Source organism: Galdieria sulphuraria (assembly GCF_000341285.1).
Source record: "Galdieria sulphuraria unplaced genomic scaffold scaf_31, whole genome shotgun sequence".
In the NCBI taxonomy this organism is placed as follows: Eukaryota; Rhodophyta; class Bangiophyceae; order Galdieriales; family Galdieriaceae; genus Galdieria; species Galdieria sulphuraria.
The window spans coordinates 113,988-136,413 of record NW_005178444.1 but is presented as its reverse complement, the minus strand read 5'-3'; the positions used below and the strand labels follow the sequence as shown (position 1 = coordinate 136,413).

The following is a 22,426-nucleotide window of genomic DNA, read 5'->3' as shown; positions in this document are numbered from 1 at the left end:
CATTGAATATTACATAGGGAGGTATTTTGAACATGTATTACAAAATAGATTTAAAAAATAACTTTGTAAACAAAGTCATTGCTTATAACTCTCATTTGTGTTTGAAAAGTGATGTTCTATTCTACTTGTCAACAAGTGGATTTCCATTCGGGTTATTCGACGAACATTCTGAATGGTCTGACGTTGAAACAATTCGGAATGTTCCTATTGTAACATATCACAGAAAAAACCTACATGGGTCGAGTAGAAAAGAAAAAGTATCCAAAGTATATATAGCTTGTTGTTCAAGTTACTGAAAAGAGAAAACCAAAGATTCCCCATTGGATCATTCTTTTCGCACCCTCATGATTACAGAACTATAAATATCCCACAGTGTCTCATTTCCGCCGAGTTGGATTGTTCTTTGTTGGTCACCTGGTCAGAGTCGGTAGTTTGTCGTATACCATTTGTGTGTAATGGCAGCAGTTGAAGATAACAGAGTTTTTGTGGGTGGTCTCCCCTGGTCAGTTGGTGAAGATGACCTTCGTGAAACCTTTTCCAAGTACGGAGAAGTTGTAGATGCAAGGGTGAATATCCGTGTTCCTTTTGTTTTGGGTTAAACTTGGCTCCCTAACGTCCTGCACCCATTCTCGAGGTTCCTTTTACTGGTCTTTTTAATACAACTTGTGCCATTTGACAAAGTCCCACAGAGTGTAGAGGGTAGTAGAGTTGCCAAGTGTAGTTTGTATATTTTGGTCCTTTTTCACGGTTGGGAACCCTCGAAAATAGTGTGAGGAACTGCAATTGGGTTGACTAGTGTACTCCAAAGTTATTGTTATTATTGAGTGCTTACAATTGTGTCTTTGTTTCTGCTATGGGAAGGTTGTCGTGGAACGTGAAACTGGTCGTTCACGTGGATTTGGATTTGTATCCTATGCAGAAGGCTCTTCGGTAGAGGAATGCATTGCAGCTTTGGATGGTCAGGTAAGTCGTGTTGTTTGTGTCTATGGAGTATTTTTTCGTTCTGACAACGGATAGGATATGCAAGGACGCACCATCCGTGTGAACAAAGCAATGTCCCGTGAACAACGAGAAGGTGGAGGGGATTTCTCTCGTCGTGGTGGTCGTGGACGTTACGGTGGTTTTCGTTCTGGCCCTTATGAGAGGCGTGACTTTGACCGCAGAAGGGACTATGAAAGGAGAGATAATGGACATGGACATGGTGGTAGAGGTGGTCGCAGTGGAGGTTTCCGTCGTCGCGAAGACTTTGAATGAAGTTGCATTTTGTTTCAGTTGCTTAAGTGTTTGTTGTTAGTCTCGTTGACTCTTTATTGTTCGTTTCATAGTAGAGCTTTGCTTGGAGTATTGCTTTTGTTTCGCTATACACGCACTTTAAAGCCGAGTAAAAATTTCTTTTTTAAGAATATGCTTTTTATTTTTAGTTAGTCTCCTTCCGTCGATGCTTGACTCGGTACAGGTTTCTCAAGATGCAAAGTATTTCTACTGGTGATATACAATACTGGAATGTGGTTTTGTTTCCTACAAAAGTGTATTAGCCTTTTATCACAAGTTGCAACAAAAATCTTTTTCTTCTGTCTTATGATGCTCTCGATACACTTGGACGCGTCCGTGTTCATTGGTTGTTGACTTTCGTGCTGACAGGGCAAGACTTGTAACCGTTTAGCAAGCAACGCTGCACCACGATGACTCTCTCCAAGAGCTTTCAATTCGCTACGAATACAGTTTGTCACCAAACACTTCACTTGACGTTTGCCAAATATGCTTTGCACAAGTTCCTTGATCACTAGCTTCCTAAAAAGTGTCTGATAAAGAAAAGTACCGTCCATCAAAATTTCAAAGGGTTCTTGAAATCCAAAGTGCTTTTGGTACTGATAAATTCTTCTCAAAGCACGTTTTTTCTCTTTACTTCTGGGCATCAACAGCTGCAATATATTTATTTTGTTGAGACAATCTATTCTTTCCCAGTTTCTTTTTTTATCCGACAAAGGATGGATGATGATGGGATGAACATGTGATCTTTTCCCTTAGTAGACAAAAGAGGCTCCTTGACATTGTGTTGACATACACTTCCAAGAGATTACAAGCACAGTCCAACATATTCCACAAGTGGATATTTGTCCATCATATCAGGCCATTGTACGAGAAACCGATGTACAAAAGGATACAAAACTCTGCCACTCAACGATAGGCTGCGTACTCTAGCTATGCTTTCTATAAAAACGATTCGGGTGCGTCTCTTTCGCTGTGCCAAGTTGTAAAACACGTTTCGAAAGAACATAATAAAAACAACAGGGACACAAGTACCAGGACCGTTACATACCAGAACATCTGGTTGCTCGCACAACCACAACTTCCAACTGGATACCACAAATGAATAGATGGTGGTAAATAGGGAAGAAAAATAGGACTGACCAACGTGTCTCGATCGTGGGATCCATAGTATCTGATAAGGAAACAAAGCCATGGCTCCATCTCTTTCGTGGAGACAACTTATCTTGTCCACGCTATGGTGGTCACTGGAGGCAACGATGTACAAGAATTGACAAGTTTTCTCCACAAAAGATAGACTATCGTCTTGACCAATAAAACGAGTGGAAAATATGTTTTGACCAAAAGTTCGAAGAATTTGTACCATTTCTGCAGTATGTCCACCTGAACCCAACACAACCATCAACGAATACTTTCTCTTTTCAACGATACAACTCTGACTTTTCAACCGTTCAAAATCCCGTTTATGCCAACTTGTCCAATTCTTATTGGTAGACAAGTTTTGACGATAAGTTTTTATACTACATTGCTCCTCATAAATACTCCAAAGCAATAGGATCCCAAAAATAATGCCAAACAATAGGAATAACAATCCTATCATTCTTTTGAATCCTCTGTGTGAGAGAACATTTTTTTTGGGGCGGTAGACTTATGCAACTCGGTTATTTGAGTCTCAACGCTACGTTTTATACGAATAAGATTAAACCACAACAGACTGTTGATATAGAGACTGAAAATTGTCGTATTAATGGAAGCAGGAACAAGAAAAGGCATCGCAATACGGGACTGTTTTTGGGAAAGACGCGTCAAATACCGTTTCGAATCTGCTTTGGTGGTGATTGGACGATGACTTTAGAAGAAGCAAAGAAGAACCCTCGAGGATTAGGAAATATATTCTTTCGATTTCTACGCTCAATAATACCGCGTAGTGAAAGCGTGGATTCTTCTGTGACGAGTACCGACGGAGATTCGGTTGAATGGCGCGATCAAAGCGGTGCTACACGTTCAAAAAGATATTCCAGTCGTCAAGTATCAAGTGTACCTATCAAAATAAGACATCTTCACAAAACTTTTGGTGAAGGTAGTGAGAGCTTTGTTGCATTGAGAGATATCAATCTGGACTTGGAAGCAGGCGCTTTGGTTGCACTTGTCGGTCCTTCTGGTTCGGGAAAATCCACACTTTTACGTATCATCGCCGGTCTAGAGACTTGCGATACGGGTCAGATACTTTTTGGTGATGAGGATGCTACTAATATTCGTGTGCAGGATAGAAGAATAGGTTTTGTATTCCAACACTATGCTCTTTTTCGTCATATGACAGTGGAACAAAACATCGAATTTGGATTAAAAATAAGAGGAGTCGATAAAAACACTCGTAAAAAGAAGGTTGCAGAATTGTTGGATTTGATGCAGTTGTCTGGTTTAGGTCATCGATATCCTTCCCAAATTTCTGGAGGACAACGACAACGTGTTGCTTTAGCACGTTCTTTAGCTCCAGATCCTAGTGTGTTATTATTGGATGAACCTTTCGCTGCTTTGGATGCAAAAGTGCGTAGAGGATTACGTGCATGGCTTAGAAGACTCCATGAGGAAGTCGGAGTGACAACTATTTTTGTGACGCATGACCAGTTAGAAGCTTTGGAAGTTGCTTCTACTTTAGTGGTTATGAATCGGGGTCGCGTGGAACAAGTAGGAACTCCATCGGAAGTGTACGATAGTCCACAAACACCTTTTGTAATGAGTTTTATGGGGGACGTCAACGTGTTAAAGAGAAGTAGAGCTTTAGGAGAGAATACTTTGCTTGACTTGGAAAACACACAAAAATTTCGGTCCCAACGAACACCTGAAACTTTTATGTTGCGACCACATGACATTCAAATTGACTCAGCTCCAAGTTTAGTAAGTATTCACATTGTTATGAGGTTGAAGCGTTTTGTTCAACGTTTTCACAGTTCACTACGGAAGCAACGGTAGTAAGTATTGTATTTCTTGGTTGGCAGGTCAATGTGGATGTCGAATTATCAGACGGACAAGTCTTACAAGCACACTTGACGAAGACAACGTTTGAAAAGTTAAACCTCTCTCGGGGTCAAACAGTCTATATTCGGTTTCCGGAAAAGACATTGTATCAAGTAGAAGATGACTATAGCATTTAGGTTGGCTTTTCTCTATCGCCCTTCAAACTCAAGAACTTTTAAGAGTAACCAATGCGAAATATTCAATAAAGCAACTTGGATGCTATTCAAAATGGAACGATAAAAGAACCTGAATAGCTGAGTGAACTGTTGTAGAGCAACTCCTGCGATAGTTTACAGTTTCTCATCCTCATCAAGCCTATCTTGGCTAGTATGATATCGTATGTCACTTTGTACTTTCCGTTCACTTAAAGGAGAATCCTCGAACAACTTTTCAAGCAGGTGGTTCATTTCTATCTGAATATTAACAGCCTACGCAGATTTCATGTTAAGTTCAAAAGACCAAGACTCAACTTACCTCCAAAGTTAAACTAGTCAAGTTTTGCGACAATCTTTTCGCTTCCTTCAACGTAGTCGATAGATGAAAATCTTCCGAGTCATTTTCGTTCGTCTCTTTGACGTCAGTAAATATAGACCATTTTTGGTGATTCAAAGTTGACAACTCCTTTGAAAACGAACAGCTTTCTCTGGAATTCGATACAGTCAAACTAGTCTCACTCTGAATACACTTCAACGTCGCTGTATGAGGTCGACAGTCAAACAAAAGCACATCAACTATCTGAATAATTGAGCTAGTGGAAGCTTTCAATCAATTCGACTTACGTCTTTCCGAATTGCCTCGAACGTGGAATTTCTCTCGCGCTAGCAAATACAATATATCCGCTAACCGCTTTGCAATCACTTCTTGCACTGCTGCATATGAGTCTATTGAATCGAGTAGGCTCAGCACAAGCCTATCGATATCTTCCTCCATCACTTCCCAACTATACTCTCTTTCTAGTCTGAGCAACTAACGACTAGGCTCATACCCACCATAACAATCTAATATGAACAAATCCTCAAGTGTCTTTTAGAAGATGTAATGGGAAAACTTGACCATTTGTTTTATTGTACTGGTTTTATCACGATGTTGCCAAAAGGAGTTTCTTGTTCGACTTGGATTTGTCGGAAAGTTTTGAGTACAAGTAGATAATAAAATATCCTCGCTGCACTAGATCTAGTGCCCCTAGAAACAGAGCTTCAACTTTTTTGCTATGCAAGGAGAAAAGTGTTTGGTACCCCTTAGCGACCTGTTGGAATGAAACAGCATCTGCTTGTGAAAAATACTCCCTTTGTAAGATATTCAAAGCTGCTAAGGTGAGAGAATCACTCAAGGCCTCTTGTTGAACTGCTTGTTTTTCCTGAAGAACTATGAGTTGTGCTGTGTCTCGGAAAAGTTGAATACGCACCGTAATAAGTGGCAGGCTAGTTAGGGATCCCAATTCTTCGAGGCTAGTTCTCTGCAATCCTGAATATTCCTCTTCGACTGGCAAGTATGTCTCTGGAATAAGTTCTTCTATAGATAGCGTTGAATGATAAGATCGAGTTTCTATAACAGTGATTAGTTTAATATATGCATGACTCAGTGTCAGTGGGAATTTGCTAATGATTACCTGTATGAAAGGTTCCAGCTGTAGAAACAGATACTTTCTTTCTTTTTGTTGTGGATGATCCATCTAGTCTGAGTATTTCAGGTTCTTCAGTCGACATCCGAAGATATCCTGGCACCATGGAAGTTTCGAGGAACGCTTCAGAATCACGTTTCCTTTTTTCAATGAAAGAATGACTTTTTGGATGTGTTTCAAAATGAAAAAGTTGGATGTTCGGAGGTTGTCTTAGAAGCGTCACATCGCAAACGTCTAGAAACAACGGCAAGATTGTGGTTTCTTCCAACAAGCCTTGAAAAACGTGTTTCCTAAAGATGTTTATTAGGAAAACCGTGTATTGGAAGATTCTTACCTTTCCTGATGCGATGGCACTACTGTATCTTTAGTATTATTTAGACATGCCTTGAGATATCTTGTCGTCAACTCGGTTTTGCTGTCTTGTCGAAATGGAGATTGTTTTTTGAGACCTATAATACGCATTGATTGGAACATGAGTAGTGTCACCAATTTTCAGAAACAAAGTATATCATACGCTCTCTTTCCATAGTAATTGGAGGTTTTGCTTCGTCATCTGCATTTTTCTGATTACTAGTCTCAACTTGTAAGTTTCCTTTAACATGAAGTTGCATTCTGTCGGTATCATGCAAAGAAATATAAGAGTAACGGCCTGATGTAGGCTCTGGTATTCTTCCTTCGGATGGTGGAGACCATATAGACATATCGAGACGTTGATGCAAGTCGTCATCTAGAAGGCAGCTCATGGAAAGATGAGAGGCTTCCGAATGATCCAATGAGCTGTCAAAATCATCCGTTTTTAAAGTAATGTCATTTGGATTGGCTTGAAGAAAAGAGAATGATCTCAGTCGTTGTATATCATAGGGCTCTGTATCCATTGCGAAAGGATGGGGAAACCTTGTAGGTTCGTCTGTATCTGGAGTGCTGTGTCTCCTTTCCTTGAATTCTGTCATTTTCTGTGATTCTAAACTGGAACCCAGTGTCATGTTGAGGAGTTCTTCTTCGAAAAGAATTGCATCTGGTCTTGTATCTATCAACAAGTTTTGTAGGAGTTTTTCATGCCCTAAAAATTGAATGTTATTTTCCACAGATTGAAGCAACCTCCCTATTTCAGGTGGATATGGCACTGTTCTAGTAGTCAAGGTTATGTTTTCCAGGTTTGCAGTTCCTTTGGTCAGGTTGATTTGACCACTGGATGAAACCGAGAAGATATCAGTTGTTTTTCGTGCACCACTATCAAGTCTTGATAATTGGTATATGGTGTCGTTTGCAGAAATGAAAACGATGCTGCATTTCTTCTCGAATATTCGACATATACCAATCATTAGCTGAGCAGATAGTCTTAGTGCATAAGGGTTTGTTGGACGCAACACCTCAGCACATAATGAAGAGATACTGACGTCCAATGCAAACTTTTTCTGTATTCTTTCTTTCCCAATAGTTGCTGCAAGCCATACCTAGAAGTGTAATTGAATGGATTGCTTTGATAATTCAGATACATTCATACTCTCCCTAAAGGACCTTTCTTTGTTAATATTTCTGTTGAATAAAACATGGAGTCACCCACAAAGAAATGAAATGAGATGAAATGGTTCCTAATTAAAGGGCTTTAGGATGATCAAATGGCGCCATTTCTTGGCGGTATTTTTTCTTTTGACAGTGCAAAATTTTCTGATTGGGGTGAGACAATGGCCGCAAGACAAAGTTGGGCCTTGAGATACATACTAAAGGATCATTTTCGTATATATCATGGCTCTTAAAAAGTGGAAAAATTTTCATGCGCCATTACAAGGAACAATAACCCCTTTAAAAGATGCCTTGGACTATCCCTTTTTAGTGGACAATAAGCTGTTTCATGGCAGAATAGAGAGTGTAGAAAGCATCTAGATGGTCCATTCTTACGCTCCCATATAACTGAAAAACTACATTTTGTGTGTCAAAGCGATGCATTTTAGCAGCGTATATTCGAGTTCCATTTGCAATACTTTTTCTTCGCAACTACTATGAATGACTGTTGTTCACTTTTTATACAATGATAAGATATTGTCATTAGTGAATGTCATTTGCTACATTTGTAGATATCTGAAAGACTGAATAATGGACATCATTAACATCCTGAATACTTTTCAAAATACAGTTCATAAACAAGTAAAATAATTTTATTTTTTAAAGAAATGTTTAAAAATAACAACTGTTCTCACAGCTATTACTTACACGGTCTTTGATGAAGTTGAAACCGTAGTCTCCAATTTTCCCCAACGGAATTAAGTTGTCATTGTTCTCCGCACAGCATTTGGGGTTGCTCTGTTTCAACTTATGTTCTTGAAAAGTTTAACTTCCACTTTGTTTAGTCGTATCTTCCTTCAGGCGACGGAAAGTAGCAATTGCACCGTTCCCGGATATTCTCGTGGCTTCAAAGTAGTTTCTTCAGTGAAAAGACGTTGCGAGTCTTGTGTGATCGTTCGTCGGGGAAAGCGGATCTATGTCTATTGTGACAAGCATCCAAAGCACAAACAAAGGCAAGGTGGAATGAATGCCTGGAAACGGTGAGAATTTCATCAACTATACACTATAGGTTTGTCACTTTTATTTGTCACTCTTGGAAGGGAATCATTTTTTCCGATTGTCCATAGGGGTTCTTCTGGAAAGACAAAGGATGGATGGTTCTTGCTGCATGATATTGTCAACTGTCTCTAGTTTAGTGAAAACTCATTTTGTAACGTTGTCTCGAGCAAATACAGCAGTTTCTCTTTGTTTGTTCTTCGTTACAAACTATATCAATGGAGCATAAGGTTTCGTTTCGAACTTTTCTGTGAAAAGCTTGCAAATTGAATATTTTGCTGACTATATGCCGATATAGCAATTTTGCTTGTTTTTAGCTCTTACAGTCATCAACTTCCTAAAACCAACTTTTTGGCTCTGTCTGTTCTCAACACGATTAATTCTGTGGAAGAATGTCGATTTCATTATTGGTAGCTTTTTTTCAATTCTTTTCAAGAAAAATCAGAGTTTCAAGGACATAATATAATATTCTACACACCACTATTTGAAAAGATATTTGTTTACCATTTCACATCACAGGACAAAATGAATCATAAGTTGGTAGTGGTAGTCCATAATATCGTCTTCCATGACGGATAACATCTTAACGAAGAGTCAAGTTACTTTCCAAAAACAATCTTGAAAACGAACCTCCATATACATAGAACTCCACAATATCAAGATGTCTTTGTAAAGGCAATACTCGCCTATCAGAAATTTCTTTGTAATACTTTTTGATATCCGTAGTTGGTTCTACGAGGCGGTCACCTTTGTGGCGGTTGGCTGTTGTTTGGAGAACCTTGTCACAAGAAATATGATGACTAACCATTCGAGTCTGCATAACAAAAGTACCTGACAATTGTCCAAGACGCTTTCGCCACCTTTACTCAAGGGTACAACGTGATCAAAATCCATGCAGAAAGGTCCTCTGCAACTTCAATAGGAGTAAGATAGTAAATGAATTTCTTCTACTTTACTTACCCTCTCAACTTTTTACAAATCACATTCCCTGCCAAGTCACGACGCCAACGACTTGGATCCCTGCCTCTCCTATGTTCGGACACAATTTTCAACAAGTAAGCCATAGAATGAAACTTTGATTCTCACACTGCGTCTGCTTTTAACCAACAGGCTTCTTTATCAATATGTTGAAACTGTTTAAGTACTTTTGCTTCTTTCTTTTCAATACCCGGTGACTTTAGCTTGGTCCCTTGCAAGGAAGACACAAGCGAGACTGGAAAAGCTTTTTCGTTAAAAACAAAAACACCGAAATCATTTAATTCTACTTCAGTACTTGAATGTAAGGCTGGAAGAACGTCACTCTGTTGTGACATTATACCTGACAAAACAGAGCACTTTCAACTCAAAAACAAAAATGATCTCATCAAAGAACTTTACTCCCACCAAAGCTTTGGTGAGGTTGGTAAACGTGCCGTTAGAATTTCAACAGAATTTTCTGTTACTAGCAAAGTATGCTCAAATTGAGCCGAGCACTTTCCATCAGCAGTTACAGCTGTCCATCCATCTGGCCACGTTATATCTCGGTAAGTTCCTTGATTAATCATAGGTTCAATAGTGAATACTTGACTTGGCTTACAGACTCCCATTGCCTTATTCTTTCGATAATGTGGAATATTTGGAGCCGTATGAAAGAGTCGATGAATACCATGGCCACAGTATGTTCTCACTACTTGATGTCCATTGCTTTGTGCAACTCGATCTATTACATTGCCAAATTCTCTATATAGGACTCCAGGTTTCACTTGAACGATATATCAGAACATATTGTAAATTGATAAAAGTAAAACGTTACTCACCACAAGCAATGGCTGCATGAAGCGAATCATATGCACTTTTTATGAGTTTCTTACTTTCTTCATCTACATTTCCAACGATATGAGTTTCATTCAAATCTCCATGAAAACCATTGTAATAAACTGTGACATCTAAATTGACAATATCGCCATCTTGAAGAGGTCTGTCATCAGGTATACCATGACATATAACTTCATTGACCGAAGTACAAACTGACTTTGGAAATCCATAGTAATTCAAAGGAGAAGGATATGCATTGTGTTCAATACAGGCCTTGTGTATGACTTTGTCGATTTTGTCGGTTGTAACTCCTACACCTATGGCACGCACTCCTTCATCCAACACCTCTCTTGCCACTCGACAAGCTTCTCGTACTCCTCGTATTTCCTCGTCACTAAGAATTTTCACTTCATTACTATCCTTTTCTTGTTCCTCAGAAACAGGAATGCCACTTTCCCAGTAGTCAGGTTTTGGAATATAATCTGGGACAGAAAGTTTCGAACTCACTACGCCAGGCCTTAGTTTTCCAGTGTAACGAAAATTTGAAAATCGACTCTGTCCCACTTTGTGATGCTTCAAGTTTCGAACGACGGTTTGAGAGCTTCGTTCACTGTTTCCTTTGACGTGTAACGCTTTGTGCTCTTTCCAAGCTGAACGGAAACACGTTTGTGAACAAAAATAGCTTTTCTCTGAGTTTATCTCGAGTTGTATACAAGTTGGACACCTTAGCGATGCTGAAGCAGAACAGTCACTATTGGAACAACAAATTCTAGAAGCCATGAATAACAAAATAATTCGGTAATTGAACGTCTTTAAGACTTTATGTATGCATACAACTCTATTTATTTTTACATATAAAATATGCAACTCGCTATTTTCCAAATGTTGAACCAAAGCACAACAACATCATCATCTTTGAAGATATTTTCATTCCACCCATTTTAAGCATCCTTCTAAAACTTCCATTGGGTCCATTTTTGGGTGGCAACACACACGAAAGAGTTTTGAATACTAGGTGGTCAGTTACTGTTTCACCTATCGTTCTGTCCGTTTCTTGTGTGCAATATGAACCTAAATAATGATGTACAGAGCATGTTGGCTACTCAACGAAACTTATCTCTAGAGAATAATAAACGAACCGGCTTTGTTATAGACCATCACAATTTCCTGCAAACTTGTGGAGAAACAAGAACTCGTTTTCTAAAGCAAATAAGTTTTCGTCACAGTGAATTTTATAACAGAAGAACTTGTAGAATTCTTTGTTGTGCCAAGACGGATACCCAATCAGTCTGTGCAGTTCCTATCAACTGGGACTTGTCTGCTTGGTTAAAGGGTTGGGACAGTGTAAGAGAAGAAGTTAGTGTCCAGATATCTCAACGAGATACAGAAACTATAAAGAATGTCCCAAGTAACTACTGTTCAGAACAGGGCTCCATTAGAGGAAAGATTCCCAAAGACCTGAGAGGAACACTATACAGGAATGGACCAGCGAAGTTTGAAGTTGGAAAAATTTTAGTGAAGCATCCTTGGGACGGTGATGGAATGATAACTGCAATATCTATATCAGATAATGGCGTATGGTTTAGGAACCGTTTTGTTCGCACAAAGGGCTACATGGCAGAACAAGCAGCAGGAAAAGTTCTATATAGAGGAACTTTTGGAACACAGAAACCTGGGGGTTGGATTGCTAATGCTTTCGATTTGTCCATGAAGAACGTAGCAAATACTGGAGTTGTTCACTGGGATAACAGACTTTTTGCTTTCTGGGAGGCTGGAGTTCCTTATCAGCTTAATCCATCCGTAAGAATATGTTAGATAATGGATGACTCTGCTAACAGTTAAACGATAGAATCTTGCAACTGCAGGTCCTACCCAGTTTCAAGGAGCAATACTCAAATCTGGAAATTTTACTGCACATCCCAAAATCGATCTTCAGACAGGTTGTCTCATTGGATTTAGTACGAAAGCTTATCCAAGAAGTGGAACAGAAATTACCTTTCATGAAATGAAACCCGGTTTCCAATGGAGAAAATCTATAAAGGCATTGATTCCTGGATTCGGATTCTATCATGATTTTGCAGTTACCGAAGACTATTATGTTCTCTTCCAGGGACCATTGGAGTTTAATCCTTTACCTTTTATTTTGGGTGTGAGACCCGTAGCAGATTGTATTCATTCATGTTTAGAGAAACCAGCAAAGATAATTCTTATTAGCAGAAATTCCGTTACTGAAGATGGATATGCTGCTCATGTTCATATTCTTTCCACAGAAACCGGTTTTGTGTTTCATTTTGCGAATGCTTATGAACAAGGCGAAGGAGCAAATAGAACTCTGATAGTGGATTTAGTTAAAGTACGCCGATATTATGCAGCAGAATTGAAAACGGACCGTAGTCAAGACCCTTGTTTGTACGAGAATTTGGAGGAAAGAGTTCCAAAATCATGTTTATATCGTTATATTGTTTCAATAGGGAAATCAGAGCCTTTTATTCTGGATCAACTTGCTTTAAGTAGTCGTCAAGTGGAATTTCCAGGAATACATCCATTCTTTATGTCCAAATGTCATTCCTTCATATATGCATCGACAAGTGGATTGTCAGACGGAGTTGCACCGTTTCAAGGAATAGCAAAAATTGATACGAACAAAGGTAGTCAAAAGGAACAGGTGTGGATACCCCAACCTTATGAGTTTGCAGGAGAGCCTTTATTTGTTCCTATTCCATCTTGGATAGGAGAAGACCAAGGCTATCTTCTAACAATAGTGTACGATGGCAGCAGACACCTTTCCTATTTAGCCATTTTGGACGCACAACATGTTTCAGGTATCTGTACTGTTTCTCAAAGTGAAGATTATGATGTTACTCATGAGCAACTTTAGATGGACCCATATGTCGAATCGACTTCCCGATTCATATTCCACATGGACTCCATGGTTGTTGGACAGATACTGTATATAACATGGAATCAATACAATGCGATTTCGTTGAATATGACTTTGAGACAACCCAATTATCAGCGACGAACAACTCTTGGGATAACCTGGTTGACTTAGGAACATAAACGGTTAAGGGGATAAATGGGTCTTGGGGAATCCTTGAAAGAGTCTTGAGAATATTTTACAGAGTTGAGTTTGCTTTTCATGAACAGTTATTAAAAAGTTGTGGAAAACTCATCGTTTCGCATATTCCTATGTGTGAGTCTCCATATACCTTTGTTGACTACTGCTTCATTTGTTGAAATATACGATTTCTGACATGTCTAAACAGAGACCTCCGTTACAACATTCTGAGGATATCTCAGCTCCATCTCCCTCTCTGATGTACTTTTATACTCCATAGAAGTCGTCCAAGTAAATATGGAAAGTAAAAAAATATCGAGACAAGGTACAAGCACCACCAACCAAGTGTCTTCAAAGATGGTACCAAGTGAAAATGCTGCAAAGTCCATAGTTCCATGAACTAGAACTGGCAACCATATCGCTGAAATATAAGACAAAGAGTCTCCAAGAATATCTACACGGGCACGACGTACACCAATAAAGAACCCCGTCAAACAATGTAACCAAAATGCAATAATAGCACGAAAGAAACCACTAAGGACCGCTGTTAGCCAATCTGAAGATAACAGGAAATTCAAACAATAAAAAAGATGCTCCATTCCAGCAAGACCTAACGCTCCACAAACTGAACAGCCTATAATGCCCTTTATTCCAGGGTTAATAACGAGCTTACGATGCCTCAAAGCCAGAATGTATTTCACGGTTTCCTCTACAAACGCAGCAACTACCATTGCATTTAAAAAATAAAATAATAACAACTGCCATAATTTCTCTCGAAGCGCCTCATCTATACTGAGAGGGTTGCGGAAGATCTGTTCCGAAGCCGACGACATATCGAATCCTAACAAAGATTGAAGACAGATGGATAGACCCACTTCAACAAAGAGAGCAAGAATAAAGGCGGGATAAGCACCTAGTCCCAACTGTTCAATAATAAAACTAAGTGACAAGGGTGGGTTTCCTTTAAAAGGAACAACAACCCATAAGTAAACTAAAAAGGTGGGAAGAACTGCAGCGCCTAACCATAACGAAACCAGCAAAGTAGGGATTGCAAGCAAGGCATATAGCGACATCATCAAAACCATAGTACCACCTAAAACGATCCAGGCTGCCATAGAGAGCTTGTTGTTTTGAGAAGCAACAAACTCTGGCTGGTGCGTAGAACCATTTTCCGTCACGGGTGTAATTTGTAACACTTCGCCTACCTGTACAGCTTCAAAAGTTGTTGTGGGTTCGGGTTCTCTTTGCGGCTCATATAGTTGCTCCGAAGAAAGATATTGTGCCATGCTAACCAAAATTATAAAACTCCACACAAGACACCTTACTAATTGGAATGTGTTGGGAAATGCGATGAGAACTGTCTTTCTACAAACTTTATAAAGAGCAAGAAACAGTGCTTTCTACAACTTTTTCTCAATATAGGTATCCTCTGCTCTTTTACACGTTTCACATTATATCTTGCTAGAGCAAAATTTTGTTCGACAAGTTTATGACAATAGGTAGTCCTCAATAACCTACGAGCATATATTCTCTTTTGTCCAATTCTGTTTCACTCTGCAGTTACCCCTGGTTGCAGCATCCATAGTTTCCGACCAACGGAAGAAACTTATCAGATACTATAGTCTTCCTCCTTAAGGGGCCAACCTAAGTCCTACTCAAAGTAAAATATGCGAATACTAAACGCATTAAAATAATAATTCACGACCGACAATGGCTTCATACAAGTTAAGATGGGAAATACCGCATATAAAAAACCTAAGAACTATTTCTTACAGGCTTCTACACAACCCTAGAATGGGCCGAGTATCCCAATCACAAGATTACCTGAGAATGTCTGTTCTTATGAGGGTCCACGAAGCAGCCTGCGATTGGCGCGAATTCTTTGCTTCCACTCAATATCACAGTCAAGAATCTTTCTTTAAATCCGGCCGAGCCGAGGAAGAGCTGTTTGAATCCTGTAATTATGATCATGACACCTACTGCGGGTGTCCATAATAGAAAGGAAGAAGTAGAGCAGCATATGAACGGCAACGGAGCAATAGTTGGCAGCAGAGACAGCTCCATGGCTCCGTCAGGTGCTGGTAGTGATGCAGGTTCCGACGGTAGTGAACCGTCGTCTCAAAATTCAAACCCCTTATCAGGTAGTAGTTCTCACGTTGACTTGAATCCTCCAGTTGTGGCCGACCCAACAGCTAATAATGGAAAGGGAGAAGTCATTGTGGTGAAAGTGGGAACCTCTACTATTATGAGAGGAGAAGAAGAGGAAGGTGACATAGCCCTAAGTACTCTAGCTCTGTTAGTGGATACTCTTGTAGCTTTGAGGAAGGCCGGTTTTCATGTCGTCTTGGTAACTTCTGGAGCTGTTGGACTTGGTTGCAAGCGTCTGGGCTTGAAGAAGAAACCAGAGTCGTTGGCAGGTCGACAAGCCATGGCCGCTATAGGCCAGTCTTCTCTGATGAGAACTTACGAAGAACTATTTGGATACGCAAACCAGCATGTCGCACAGGTTAGTGTTTAAAAATATGATTTATTTGGGATACTGAGGATAACTTGGTCAATAGCAGATTCTATTGGCAAGAGGAGATGTTGCAAAGAGCCATCAGTATTTTAACGCTCGTAATACACTCTTTGAGTTATTACGACTGGGTGTCATTCCTATCGTGAATGAAAATGACACCATAGCAACAGAAGAGTTGAGATTTGGTGATAATGATAGATTGTCAGCGATGGTTGCAGGTTTGCTTGATGCCAAGTGGCTATTTCTTCTCACAGATGTCGATCAAATGTATACAGCAGACCCGCGCTCTGATCCCTCTGCAGCACCCATTGATGTCGTCGAAGACATAGAGTCACTTATGGTCAACACTGGTGGTGATGGGAAAGGCGGCACTCAGTGGGGTACAGGTGGAATGGGGACAAAAGTTACTGCAGCACGTTTGGCAACTGCTGCAGAGGTTACTGTCTGTATTATGAACGGAGCAAAACCTGAGAATATTCTGAATTTTGTTCTACCCCATAAGGGTAAAGCTGTTGGCACTGTCTTTCTTCCTCAGAAAAAAGTAATTCGTGGAGGAAGAAAGCGTTGGATTGCACATGGGCTGAAACCAACCGGTACCATCTACGTAGACAGTGGTGCAGAGAAAGCAATTCTTAGAAAGAAGTCTCTTTTTGCTGCTGGAATTATTAGAGTAGAAGGAGAATTTGATGCCGAGGCTTGTGTACATGTTTGCAACTCTAGTGGAGAAGAAATTGCCCGAGGTCTTGTAAATTATTCGCATGAAGAAATTGAGAAGGTGAAGGGTTTACACAGTGATGTTCTTTTGGAAGTTTTGGGTTACGAAGGTCCTGAAGAAATCATTCATCGACACAATTTGGTGGATGTGCCATCAGGTTGCAATGACTAAGAATTTTTTTTGTAGTTTTATATGTGTGCAATATATAGCATTTCGTATTTTTATGTGGAAGCTATTTTTTTGTTTGTCGAAATGGCTAATAATTTTGTTGCTTTGTTGCGCGCTGCGTTTTTTTTGTGAAACAGTGTTCAGTTGAAGAAATATATATTTTATAGTACTTGATATCTTGAAGTTTTAGTTTTCTTGTGCATTGACGGCAGTATCACGCAGTCTAACTTGGAATCTCTCCATTCTATTTATTTTACATTCTGTATACATGTTATAAAACTGTTGAACTAGTGTCAATGATGTTCTGAGTCGTTTGACAAAAGTCGAAAGAAATGGCACGCTCACCATCATTTACGTTTTCAAGCGGTGGATGTCTACACAAAAGTTTTTATTTGAGAAGCCGTAGACTGAAGAGTTGCAGCAGACAGACAGGTTTTTGCAACTTTTTTCAAGTTTGTGTCTGCCTTGAACGAGGCTTGCAAACTTTCTGTTCCTCCACGAGCCCCTGGTGCAATCCGGGGATTCGGCCCAGAGTAACTGAAGGTTTCCGATACCGCCTGCGAGTTGCTTATGATGGTACAGATTTTAGTGGTTGGCAGTTTCAAGAAAAAAGGCGCAGTGTTCAAGGTGTCTTGGAACAAGTACTGTCGAAGCGGTTAAACAGGTCAATAAGGATAATAGGTGCCGGAAGAACCGACTCTGGTGTACACGCTAGAGGACAAGTCGCTCATTTTGACACTGTTTCTTTTAGTGATTGTCCGCATTTGGAATATACACTGAATAGAATGTTGAGTGGAGATATTCGAGTCTACGATTTGCAACAAAAAGAACCCATTTCTTCAGATCCGCGAAACAACTGGCACGCCATTTTTTCCGCGAGAAAGAAAGTCTATTCCTATCGCTTTTCCATAGCAAAGGAACTGGACCCGTTGGAACGACGTTTTCGTTTTCATTTTTATCGTCGCTGCAATTTGGAACGACTGTATGATGCAACTAAAGTGTTCCTGGGTACCCACGATTTTACCAGTTTTTGTTCGAGGAACACCGAAATGAAGGAAATGGAAAAGAATATGTGTCGTACCATTTATCGAATTGATCTTGTTCATGAAAGTGGTGATAGTTATCGTTTGGAATACGAGTTGAACGGTGCACTGTATCGGATGATCAGGAATATTACCTCTTCGCTATTTTTTGTTGCTTCAGATGAATTGACGTTGGATGACTTGAATGAAATTCTTCATGCAAAAGACAGAAGACGGGCACCCAAGGCAGCTCCAGCACATGGTCTTTGCCTAGAACGAGTTATTTACGATGACTATTGAATTCTAGCCAAACCTCTTTTTTGGGAACGACAGCTTAATGTTGCTATTATAGCTATTTTAAGAATTAGTAACTTTTGCTAAAATCCTACGGCGTACTTAAGACATTTCCATCGTTGAACGACAGCCTTTAGGAAAGAAAAAAATGCATCAAAATTGCGCCACATTTCTCATAACTCGGATGAGTTTTTTTGGTATGATTAGATAAATAATTTGCTTTATGATGGCAATTCTTTTCTCAATATGCATCATATTTATATCCGCCACCATTTGTTGCATCATTGTTCTTCGTCACCTCGTTGGGTTTGATAAAGAAAAAGAAGCCTTGTCTTCTTCTTCCTGGTTTCATCCCAATAATACCAAAATTGGTTATTTTATTGCAGCAAATCTGATGAACAGTGAAGATATCTTTCCTCATTTCTCTTACGAGATAGTAAACTTAGCAAAAATGTTGGAAAAGGCAGGTAATACATTCATCTCCATCTATGAAAACGGAAGCAGAGACAAGACCAAAAAATGGTTACGGCTACTTTCCAAAACGCTGTTAGAGAAGAATATTGCCTATAGAATAGTCTGTGATTCAGCAGTGTTTTCAAACCACATCGATGCAATCAACAGGTTAGCTCTCGTTCGTGATCGGGCATTGACCCCATTGTTCTTGTTACATTCGTACAACCAACTCCATAACCACACCAAAGTTATCTTTCTCAACGACATCTATTTGGATTCTCTAGCGATATATCGTCTTGTGAAGACAAGAGCAGAAAACTATGATTGGGTATGCGGTCTAGATTTCTATAGAGGTTTCTATGACAGGTGATTTGAACATTTTCTATCAATTCTATTGGAACTAATATGGCTTAGATTCGTTTCACGTGATATTCATGGTAGAATATTGAGTAGATGGTACCCTTACATAAGAGAAGAAAAAACCAAACGCCTACTCATCCAACAACTTCCCGTACCCGTACGTTCATGTTGGAATGGAGCTGCTGTATTTTGCGCTCAACCACTGATTCAATACAATTTAACCTTCCTTGGGTCTTTGAAGAATCAAAAAGATAGTCGTTGTGCCAATCCCCGATCAGAATGTCATATGCTTGCCTTGTCATTCCGAAAGTATAACTATACAAGCATGTGGATCAATCCAAATATACTCATTAGCTACGATTCCACACATTTAAAACTGCAACAATTGATTCAACAACATTTCCGACCTTTCTTTGGCCTTTTCAACGATATTTTGATGAAATGGTTCCAAAAGCCTTGGTTGGAGGACGAGGATGCTTGTCCTCGTTTGCCCATGCTGTGTTGTTAAAAGGAGATTAAAAGGGCGGGTTCTACCAAAATTTCAAAATTCCCGTTGAGTTACATTGAGTTGCTTCCGTTATGGAGGAATCCACCGTTCAAGCGCCTTCTAAGAGACGTTGCTCAGTTTATGAAGTAGATGGTTTTCGGTTTCGTAGAAAGAAAAAGAGAACAACGGAGTCATCCTTCGTTGAACCCATACAAAAAGAAGTATCTAATTCCGACTCTTGTGGCCATGTCAACGACGACTTGAACAATGAAGAAAAGGAAAACAAGCTAAATGTAGCAACTGTCCCTATTAAGTCACGTGAAACAGTTTCTCTTGCGAAACAGGAAGAAAAGACCAAAAAATTGTACTGTGAAAGCATATCAAAGGATCAAAGCGAAGAACAAAGGCTTAAAGCATTATGTGAAGCCGTTTGGACAGAAATCTACAAAGAAGCGATAGAGTATGTATTTATAGTATTACTCATGATTGCAAAGCTCATATTAGTATTAGAGAAAAGTTGCCAGAGAAGGGTACTTCACTTCGAGTGTTGGAAGACGTAAGAGTTGCATTTCTTGACCAGTTAACATGGTATTTGGATAATCCAGAACAAAGAAGCAAAACAGTTTCAGAAATCTCTCGACCCAATCCAATCAATTTAGAACTCGAAGTCAAAATCAAATCTTTGGAACATGACCTGAACTGCTATTGCAACGAACTTCTTGGTTGGAGTAATGCTAAATCTATTTTAGAGGAACCAGCTAAAGACAACAAGTCAAATGAAACTGCCTTTTCAATTGAAGAAAGAGCCAAGAAGATAGCAGTCAGTTTGTCCTCTCCATATCAGCCACAATTAACAAGACTGATCAAGGAAGCTACAGTTTGTTTGGACATCAATTTTACAGAGTTGTTGGAAATTTGTCGTATAGTTCTAACATTTAAGAACCAAACTGCAGAAAGGATAAAGGTAAGCTATAAACAGGAACTGTTCTCAAACCATTATCAACACGAAAATTCATAGAATCTGAACCAATGGATATATCATTGCTCCTTTGCAGGACTCCCAGATATGGGCAATCCTAAGAAGCTTCTCAAAACGATGTCTTTGCAATGACAAGATTATTATCGACTCAACTATAAAACGAATCCAAAAAAAGCCTATTTCGTTTATTTTTGTTCCACGAATAGCAAGTCATCCTTAAAATTCAAAAACTTTACCACCACTCAACAGCTGTGCCAAACAATCGTTCCTAGTATTTCTCCACTAAAAACCATTTCAAGAGTCAATAACTACAACTTATTCCATCGAGAGATTGGCGGTTTTCTGGGCAATCTTGTCAACGACTTTGTTCTCTCGTCTTCCTTTTTCTTTGTCAACTTTGTTAGGAGGCTCCCTTTTCATCAACTGCTTAACCGAAGCAGGTAATTCTTCTTTCAGTTCAAATCCTTTCTCATTTGCCTGCTCTTCTATTTCTCTCTTCTTCTTTTGTGCTGCCTTTTTCTTCCTCCTATTTCTATTCTGACTCTTGGACAAAGTTTCTTCTTCCTCATCTGATGGAATACCAACTACCGTCTTCCTTATAGGAGCAACGAACTTATCCTGAGACTGCTTTGTTTCTCTTAGCCAAGTTTTTGCATCCAATGGTCGTGGTGCTTCCTCTTCATGTAATGTCACCGAAGGTTTCTTTCCTCGAAGAGCTGGAGGTCTGTAAATATTATTTTGTGCATTATTACTCTGTGTGTTTACAGTTTCAAAAGGCTGAGAAGTTGCAGTTCTTGTCGATGGTGACGCAGGACGATCAGGATACCCAGTTGGATCTCTATAGAGAAATTCTATTTGGTAAAGTTCATCTTGTATCGGAAAGCTACCCACTAAAGTTCCTTGATAACGAAATATTTTGAACCCTATTCACAGTATTCTTTAGTTATGACATATATCGCTTATGTTCATTCTTACCATTATCGACTCTCAACCTCGGAAAAGTAGTGGCTGCCAAAAAATACTGCGAATCTGGAGACCACATAAACGATGTTGTACAAGGTGCTGATGCTCTACCTAACAACTTTCTTTCCCTTATATCCCAAAACTCCAAGTCACCTGGAAGATTTCCAAAACCTCCCAAACATAGAAATCGTCCGTGAGGTGAAAAAGAAATGGTATTTCTTGTACCCGTTCCAAAGTCAAACAAAGGCTCGCATAACCAGTTAAATAGTGTTGCTCGAGCTGGCATACTTCCATAAACTATAATAAATTGTTCTCCATCGGGACTCCACGAGACATCTTGAATAGGTCCTTTTCTAGGTAAATCCACTTGCTTAAGCTCCTTTCCCTTTTTGGGACATCCGTAGTATAGAAAGGATTCTCCGTAATAGCTCTTTCCACTGCTATCCGAATCTGAAGTTATCCAACACATGAGCGCAGTTCCATTTTTGTTCCAAAGAAACTGACAAGAGTCTGCTCGGAACATACTTTTAGCTAGGACGGGAGACGACTCACTCAACTTGTAGACTTCTATTCTCGCAGGCCTGTTACCTTTTGGAGGAACAAACGAAGCAACATAACAGGGATTAGATACAGGGCTAACAGCAAAATTCTTCAGGTCGTTTATGGCAATCTTCTTTATCGGAGACTGATTGAGTTCATGACCACCGTAAACCAGAACCTGGTTAGGAGTTGTCCGTATAGCAAGTGACTCATCACTAGTCCACTGAACACAAGGCCAGTTATCTAGACGGAAGTTCTTTGCGTCAAAAGAAGCAACTCTTTTTCCGTCAAAAGTCTTCCATATCGTAACACAACCTGGAGAATCTGGAGAGTCTGTGATCTGTTCTTTCTCTTGAAATCTCGACCAGGTTTGTATAAATGTTCCTTGTGGCGAGAAAGTCACATATGCTACATAATTTCCAACCTTCGTGATTTCCATTCCAGAATCTGTGTCACACACTACTGCGCAAACTTGATTTGATCCGTCGACACCATATACGGCTACAAGTCTCTTCCCATCGTGGCTAGTAGAAAAGTTTGACTTTGGTGGTTTCAACTCCGTCATCATATTCTGTACAATATTGGAGGACACGGCCGAAACCTTGTTC

General features: G+C 39.6%; 13 protein-coding genes across 16 annotated transcripts; 7 read left to right on the top strand and 6 right to left on the bottom strand.

The window, feature by feature from the left end:
- Positions 1-303: 303 nt before the first annotated feature.
- Positions 304-1,878, top strand: Gasu_37390 (glycine-rich RNA binding protein). 2 transcript variants are annotated; one of them, XM_005705314.1, is made up of 3 exons: positions 324-566; positions 862-963; positions 1,018-1,878. In XM_005705314.1, exons 1-3 carry the CDS (start codon positions 456-458, stop codon positions 1,252-1,254), a joined length of 450 nt encoding a protein of 149 aa, XP_005705371.1. In that variant the 5' UTR covers positions 324-455; the 3' UTR covers positions 1,255-1,878. The 2 variants fall into 2 exon arrangements, with proteins under 2 accessions (XP_005705372.1, XP_005705371.1); XM_005705315.1 differs by having other exon boundaries at positions 304-1,878.
- Positions 1,879-1,886: 8 nt separating this feature from the next.
- Positions 1,887-2,883, bottom strand: Gasu_37380 (beta-1,4-N-acetylglucosaminyltransferase). Its single transcript, XM_005705313.1, has one exon. The coding sequence runs from the start codon at positions 2,867-2,869 to the stop codon at positions 2,078-2,080; it is 792 nt and encodes a 263-aa protein (XP_005705370.1). The 5' UTR covers positions 2,870-2,883; the 3' UTR covers positions 1,887-2,077.
- A 10-nt stretch (positions 2,884-2,893) lies between these two features.
- Gasu_37370 (ABC transporter, sulfate transport, ATP-binding protein) lies at positions 2,894-4,543 on the top strand. Its single transcript, XM_005705312.1, has 2 exons — positions 2,894-4,167; positions 4,221-4,543. The coding sequence occupies exons 1-2, from the start codon at positions 2,920-2,922 to the stop codon at positions 4,422-4,424; spliced, it is 1,452 nt and encodes a 483-aa protein (XP_005705369.1). The 5' UTR covers positions 2,894-2,919; the 3' UTR covers positions 4,425-4,543.
- Positions 4,544-4,552: 9 nt separating this feature from the next.
- Positions 4,553-7,483, bottom strand: Gasu_37360 (Synapsin I). Its single transcript, XM_005705311.1, has 9 exons — positions 7,413-7,483; positions 6,423-7,362; positions 6,243-6,357; positions 5,897-6,198; positions 5,693-5,832; positions 5,523-5,644; positions 5,067-5,245; positions 4,762-5,018; positions 4,553-4,715 (listed from the first exon to the last, which is right to left on the bottom strand). The coding sequence occupies exons 1-9, from the start codon at positions 7,458-7,460 to the stop codon at positions 4,578-4,580; spliced, it is 2,241 nt and encodes a 746-aa protein (XP_005705368.1). The 5' UTR covers positions 7,461-7,483; the 3' UTR covers positions 4,553-4,577.
- A 1,419-nt stretch (positions 7,484-8,902) lies between these two features.
- Gasu_37350 (endonuclease) lies at positions 8,903-9,783 on the bottom strand. Of its 2 annotated transcripts, XM_005705310.1 has the most exons (5): positions 9,554-9,783; positions 9,428-9,496; positions 9,299-9,380; positions 9,098-9,245; positions 8,923-9,049 (listed from the first exon to the last, which is right to left on the bottom strand). In XM_005705310.1, the coding sequence occupies exons 1-5, from the start codon at positions 9,778-9,780 to the stop codon at positions 8,976-8,978; spliced, it is 600 nt and encodes a 199-aa protein (XP_005705367.1). In that variant the 5' UTR covers positions 9,781-9,783; the 3' UTR covers positions 8,923-8,975. The 2 variants fall into 2 exon arrangements, with proteins under 2 accessions (XP_005705366.1, XP_005705367.1); XM_005705309.1 differs by having other exon boundaries at positions 8,903-9,245.
- Positions 9,784-9,792: 9 nt separating this feature from the next.
- Positions 9,793-11,063, bottom strand: Gasu_37340 (methionyl aminopeptidase). The gene is made up of 2 exons (XM_005705308.1): positions 10,264-11,063; positions 9,793-10,208 (listed from the first exon to the last, which is right to left on the bottom strand). The coding sequence occupies exons 1-2, from the start codon at positions 11,039-11,041 to the stop codon at positions 9,841-9,843; spliced, it is 1,146 nt and encodes a 381-aa protein (XP_005705365.1). The 5' UTR covers positions 11,042-11,063; the 3' UTR covers positions 9,793-9,840.
- Positions 11,064-11,303: 240 nt separating this feature from the next.
- On the top strand, positions 11,304-13,348 carry Gasu_37330 (9-cis-epoxycarotenoid dioxygenase, neoxanthin cleavage enzyme-like protein). The gene is made up of 3 exons (XM_005705307.1): positions 11,304-12,061; positions 12,111-13,083; positions 13,140-13,348. The coding sequence occupies exons 1-3, from the start codon at positions 11,327-11,329 to the stop codon at positions 13,319-13,321; spliced, it is 1,890 nt and encodes a 629-aa protein (XP_005705364.1). The 5' UTR covers positions 11,304-11,326; the 3' UTR covers positions 13,322-13,348.
- A 4-nt stretch (positions 13,349-13,352) lies between these two features.
- Gasu_37320 (uncharacterized protein) lies at positions 13,353-15,243 on the bottom strand. Its single transcript, XM_005705306.1, has one exon. The coding sequence runs from the start codon at positions 14,603-14,605 to the stop codon at positions 13,520-13,522; it is 1,086 nt and encodes a 361-aa protein (XP_005705363.1). The 5' UTR covers positions 14,606-15,243; the 3' UTR covers positions 13,353-13,519.
- Positions 15,244-15,253: 10 nt separating this feature from the next.
- On the top strand, positions 15,254-17,028 carry Gasu_37310 (glutamate 5-kinase). Of its 2 annotated transcripts, none has more exons than XM_005705304.1 (2): positions 15,254-15,825; positions 15,884-17,028. In XM_005705304.1, exons 1-2 carry the CDS (start codon positions 15,283-15,285, stop codon positions 16,721-16,723), a joined length of 1,383 nt encoding a protein of 460 aa, XP_005705361.1. In that variant the 5' UTR covers positions 15,254-15,282; the 3' UTR covers positions 16,724-17,028. The 2 variants fall into 2 exon arrangements, with proteins under 2 accessions (XP_005705361.1, XP_005705362.1); XM_005705305.1 differs by having other exon boundaries at positions 15,881-17,028.
- Positions 17,029-17,033: 5 nt separating this feature from the next.
- Positions 17,034-18,263, top strand: Gasu_37300 (tRNA pseudouridine synthase A). The gene has a single exon (XM_005705303.1). It carries the CDS (start codon positions 17,053-17,055, stop codon positions 18,040-18,042), a length of 990 nt encoding a protein of 329 aa, XP_005705360.1. The 5' UTR covers positions 17,034-17,052; the 3' UTR covers positions 18,043-18,263.
- Positions 18,264-18,393: 130 nt separating this feature from the next.
- On the top strand, positions 18,394-19,384 carry Gasu_37290 (polysaccharide export protein (CAP59), putative). Its single transcript, XM_005705302.1, has 2 exons — positions 18,394-18,855; positions 18,904-19,384. The coding sequence occupies exons 1-2, from the start codon at positions 18,431-18,433 to the stop codon at positions 19,355-19,357; spliced, it is 879 nt and encodes a 292-aa protein (XP_005705359.1). The 5' UTR covers positions 18,394-18,430; the 3' UTR covers positions 19,358-19,384.
- A 9-nt stretch (positions 19,385-19,393) lies between these two features.
- Gasu_37280 (uncharacterized protein) lies at positions 19,394-20,468 on the top strand. The gene is made up of 3 exons (XM_005705301.1): positions 19,394-19,796; positions 19,847-20,300; positions 20,355-20,468. Exons 1-3 carry the CDS (start codon positions 19,429-19,431, stop codon positions 20,445-20,447), a joined length of 915 nt encoding a protein of 304 aa, XP_005705358.1. The 5' UTR covers positions 19,394-19,428; the 3' UTR covers positions 20,448-20,468.
- A 4-nt stretch (positions 20,469-20,472) lies between these two features.
- Positions 20,473-22,403, bottom strand: Gasu_37270 (eukaryotic translation initiation factor-related protein). Its single transcript, XM_005705300.1, has 2 exons — positions 21,291-22,403; positions 20,473-21,238 (listed from the first exon to the last, which is right to left on the bottom strand). The coding sequence occupies exons 1-2, from the start codon at positions 22,384-22,386 to the stop codon at positions 20,631-20,633; spliced, it is 1,704 nt and encodes a 567-aa protein (XP_005705357.1). The 5' UTR covers positions 22,387-22,403; the 3' UTR covers positions 20,473-20,630.
- Positions 22,404-22,426: the final 23 nt, after the last annotated feature.